Genomic DNA, 4214 nt, shown 5'->3' with positions numbered 1-4214 from the left:
CCTCACAGAGTATCCTGCTCTCTAAGATCATCATAAATTTTCTCTGACATTTGATATTGTGTTATCTGTAACTTACAACTATGGTGTCTAAAGACTGAGGACTAAGCAGAGTGGAACATTTTGACACAATTTTCTTTGTTTCACATGGTTGGAACTCTGCTTGACCAAGTATGGGAGTTACTTTACTCCATTTCTATCTTAGTTAGAAAGTCAGATAAATTATATTAGTTTTAGGACATTCTATTTTACATCTGTAGAAATATTTGATATTCTAAGTTAGATATTTAAAATTAAAAGAATTTCTGAAACCACATTATTGTTACTTTAAATTAGAGCCAAGCTTTGACACTGACTTGGATTAAGTGCAAGATCTTAAAGAAAAGAATTTCAGATCTAATTACTAAATTTCATTTTTTTTTATGTATATTCTTTATTTATTGTTATAAAAGTAACTACAATATAAAAATTAAAAACTTGTTATAATTTTTTAATGAAATAAATAAAATATTCGTGATTAATGATAGCATGCACCGAGTGTGAACATGGTTTTGTAATTCAACACAAGCATGCTGATAACTGGATTCATTATTCACACAATGCTGCATGGCATAATAACTATCACTATAGTCTGAGACAGTCAAAAGTAAAAAAAAATAAAATCTTCTAACTTAAACTGTAAAAATAAAATAGTGTAATTATCTATTACAAAGTAACAATGAAAAAAAGGTAATTCAGATTTTGCATTTTTGTTGGTGGGTACAAGGTCAGTCAAACTGATCAAGTCTGTATAGTATGATAGTAGAGAAAATGAAGTTTTAGATTAAAAACAACTTTTGATATTCATTCAGGAAGTTCTAGAGGGTATGCAAGTGATAGTATGATAGTAGAGAAAATGAAGTTTTAGATAAAAACAACTTTTGATATTCATATAGGAAGTTCTAGAGGGTATGCAAGTGATAGTATGATAGTAGAGAAAATGAAGTTTTAGATAAAAACAACTTTTGATATTCATTCAGGAAGTTCTAGAGGGTATGCAAGTGAAATTTGAAGACTAAGATGAAATAAAGTTTTACTCTTGACATGAAAACCACCTTGCACTCAGACTAGTCAGTCTGACTACATAAATTGACACAAATTTTTTCATAAAAATACATAATGAAACAGCCAAATTTTGTGCAGATACACTTACAATATTAAAAGTTATAGTACATACAGTTTCATGGTTACTTGTTTGATACAGAGTGGTTGCAAGGTCGGTCAATTTGACCAAACCAATACAGATAAAGGAGAAGTATTTAACATAATTAAAAGAAACATTATTAAATGTAGAGATCATTCCATGCATATGTTTTATATATTAATTAACCAATGCTATGACTTTTAAAAAATATTTAGTTATTTCTCACTAAATCTGTAACTTATCTATCAATCCCAAAACACCAGTAATCTTCCTGCATACAGCACTATATACATTGTTATTCAATACACAGACAAGAAAGTTATATTTGGATTTGTTGATATCACCAATCATTACCTGGAAGTCAAACTTCTAATCCATTATTATATTTTCAATATTATATTTCCATTATTAGTAGTACTAGTACTTAAACAAAATACTCCTGAGCAGTTACCTAATCTTTAATATTAACTAATACTAACCTAGGGTATGCTCCAATACACTTAACATATTAGGCATTCTTAAATTAGCATGTTCTTTTGCTCATATACCTATGAATGTTTGCATTAAACACTGTACAGCATCAGAAATCTTCTACACAAAAATTACTTTGCTATTTATCTGATTGGTCAAATAATTTATGATTATTTAAACAAATGAAACTAGTAAGAATCAAAAATAGAAGTACCTATATGTTCAGTTTATATAACCTTGTAATCTTTTGAAAAGTATTCTCTGTATAGTAAAAAAAAACATTTATGTATCCTACTTTGTAGTGTATCCACATATACAACTCTGATGTATTTTGAAACCTGGATTTTATCTGCAGTATTTATTCAGGTATAAAGAACATTAAGGATGCATGAGTACCCAGCCAGATATTCGGCCCAGGCCGGGTATTGGGCTACCCATTAATACTCGGCTCTGGCTGAGTGTCGAAGTTAGGCATCTAAGCCCTAATCTTTGTGGCAACTACTGTGGTACTGAAAGTTACAGTCAATAATTTGTTTAGTTATTAAAAAAATGTGTTCTGAACAACAAAAACTGACCACTCACTGAATTTCGGGGATTCAGAGAACAATAGGGGTTAATAACAGGCATGGCTTGAGAATTGGATTTCTGGTGAAGGTGAGAGTTTTGAGAACAATAGGAGTTAGGGTTTGAGAAGTTGGGGATAGGTACTGAAAGTTGAAAGTAAAACTTCAATGTTCTGTTGGTGATTATTCGGTTAGATATAATAAACGTCAATTTTTTGTTTTTGTTTCTAGTTTTTGTGTACATTGTTCTTTGGGGGGGGGGGGACAAGGAGAGAACCTGGTTCCAGCCGCAGCTTACTGACTGGGTATCCGGACAAGGTATTCGGCCAAATTTTACTACCCATGCATCCCTGAAAACAGCCAATGTAGTTTATAAATTTATTATAAGGAATATAACATTAGTTTGATGACAAGAAAACTGCTGACACTAGGCAAGTATGACATAGCAATCCACTCAAATTAGTTCAAGATCTTAGAAAGTGCTAATAAACAGTCTCCATATAAGACCTTACTCATTCATAAACAGAGGTCGTAATTCAAGATTAGTTAAGCCTGTAAACTGTCACTTATTTTACAAGTTAAAAGAAAATGGTCAGTATTTATTGTCATTAACATGATTTTAAAATAAATGAACAAAAATAACGGCACTTTCACATTTACATCACTTATACATTGCCAGTGTGCATAAATTCTGAATTGTAAAAACATTAATTCTTATTCTATTTCTAATGAGCTTTATATTTGTATTATCAATACTAATTAGTATTACTATTACTTAGACAAGAGTGTCCATCAATCCTCATTTTTCCAATCTAACAGTAACAACACAAAACTTGTTTATAAACCTTTTAGTCTAATAAATTCACCTTTTAAAATCACTTTTTAGATATTTTCATCACGATTCATTCGAAATGATAACGTAATTGAAAATACTAAGTCTATGTTCATCGCCACACGTTGGATATTTTTCCAAAGCTTAATGTTACTGTTAGGCCTAATAGTAATACTGAATTCGACCCACAAGTTACTAGTACTCCGTACTAGTACGAGCTATATCAAATTACGACTTTTGAACAAATATTTATAATGACATTAAAAAAATTTGTTTCATAAGGTAAAGTATTCAATTTAAAAGGATTATAACAAGCACAAATATGAAACCCCTTTGAATATCACATTTTTGTGCTTTAGCCTTTACGCTCAGTCAACGTACATAACTGATCATAAACTATGTATGCGATTGGGCGTGATTTTAAATACGAAACATGTAACTTAGTTCTGAGAATCTTACCCATTTTTGGATTGGACATCGTCGCTAAGTCACTGTTTTATATTTCTTAATTAGTTTCATTCCAAAATAAAACTGTTTGATGAAAAGGCCAAAAACCTTTTCAACCAAAATGTTTCTTAACAGTACATTATACAGAAATTGTGTAAATAAATGAGAAAACAAAGCTACCTATACATTTACACATTAGACGTAACTAAGCCTACAAAATAACAACCAACGAAGAGTACAAACGGTAAATTAATATTTTATCCTCAACCCACAGATATATACACCACGTTAATTCTCGTGTAACACGGGATCTCCAACGGTAAGAAAGCAGGAGTAAATCACCTGTTTCAATTATTGTTTGCTTGACCACAAAATACTTACTATTCAATACCATATTTGTATGGAAATTGAATTAAGTATTTTTTATGTCTGTTTTCTTCACGAGATAGTGTAGAGTTTATCGATGGCTTGATGGATTATTTTATTTTCATTCAGTATGTTAAAAATGTTCAAGAAAAGATGTAAATGTTTTTTAGTTCATCGAAACTTCAAAATATAGTGCAATATAATTTATTGTACCTAAAAAAAGTAATAGTCTAAATATTCCAGATCATAATATTGTTACGTCTCCGTTTTTTAATTAACTAATTTTCCGTAACTTCGTACCGACGAAACTTACGCGACACAAGCCTTTACTTAATAAAACTGGTTTATTCTTTCC

General features: G+C 30.4%; 1 protein-coding gene across 1 annotated transcript in view; it reads right to left on the bottom strand.

The window, feature by feature from the left end:
- LOC106466284 (cytoplasmic protein NCK1-like) overlaps positions 1-3727 on the bottom strand; it is a 12376-nt gene extending 8649 nt beyond the window's left edge. Inside the window, exon 1 of the mRNA XM_013926555.2 lies at positions 3506-3727. Coding sequence (XP_013782009.1) covers positions 3506-3524 — 19 coding nt within the window. The 5' untranslated portion in view covers positions 3525-3727. The remainder of the gene's footprint in view (positions 1-3505) is intronic.
- Positions 3728-4214: the final 487 nt, after the last annotated feature.

This window comes from Limulus polyphemus, unplaced genomic scaffold (assembly GCF_000517525.1).
Source record: "Limulus polyphemus unplaced genomic scaffold, Limulus_polyphemus-2.1.2 Scaffold73, whole genome shotgun sequence".
NCBI classification, from domain to species: domain Eukaryota; kingdom Metazoa; phylum Arthropoda; class Merostomata; order Xiphosura; family Limulidae; genus Limulus; species Limulus polyphemus.
This window is presented reverse-complemented; position numbering and strand designations above follow the sequence as displayed.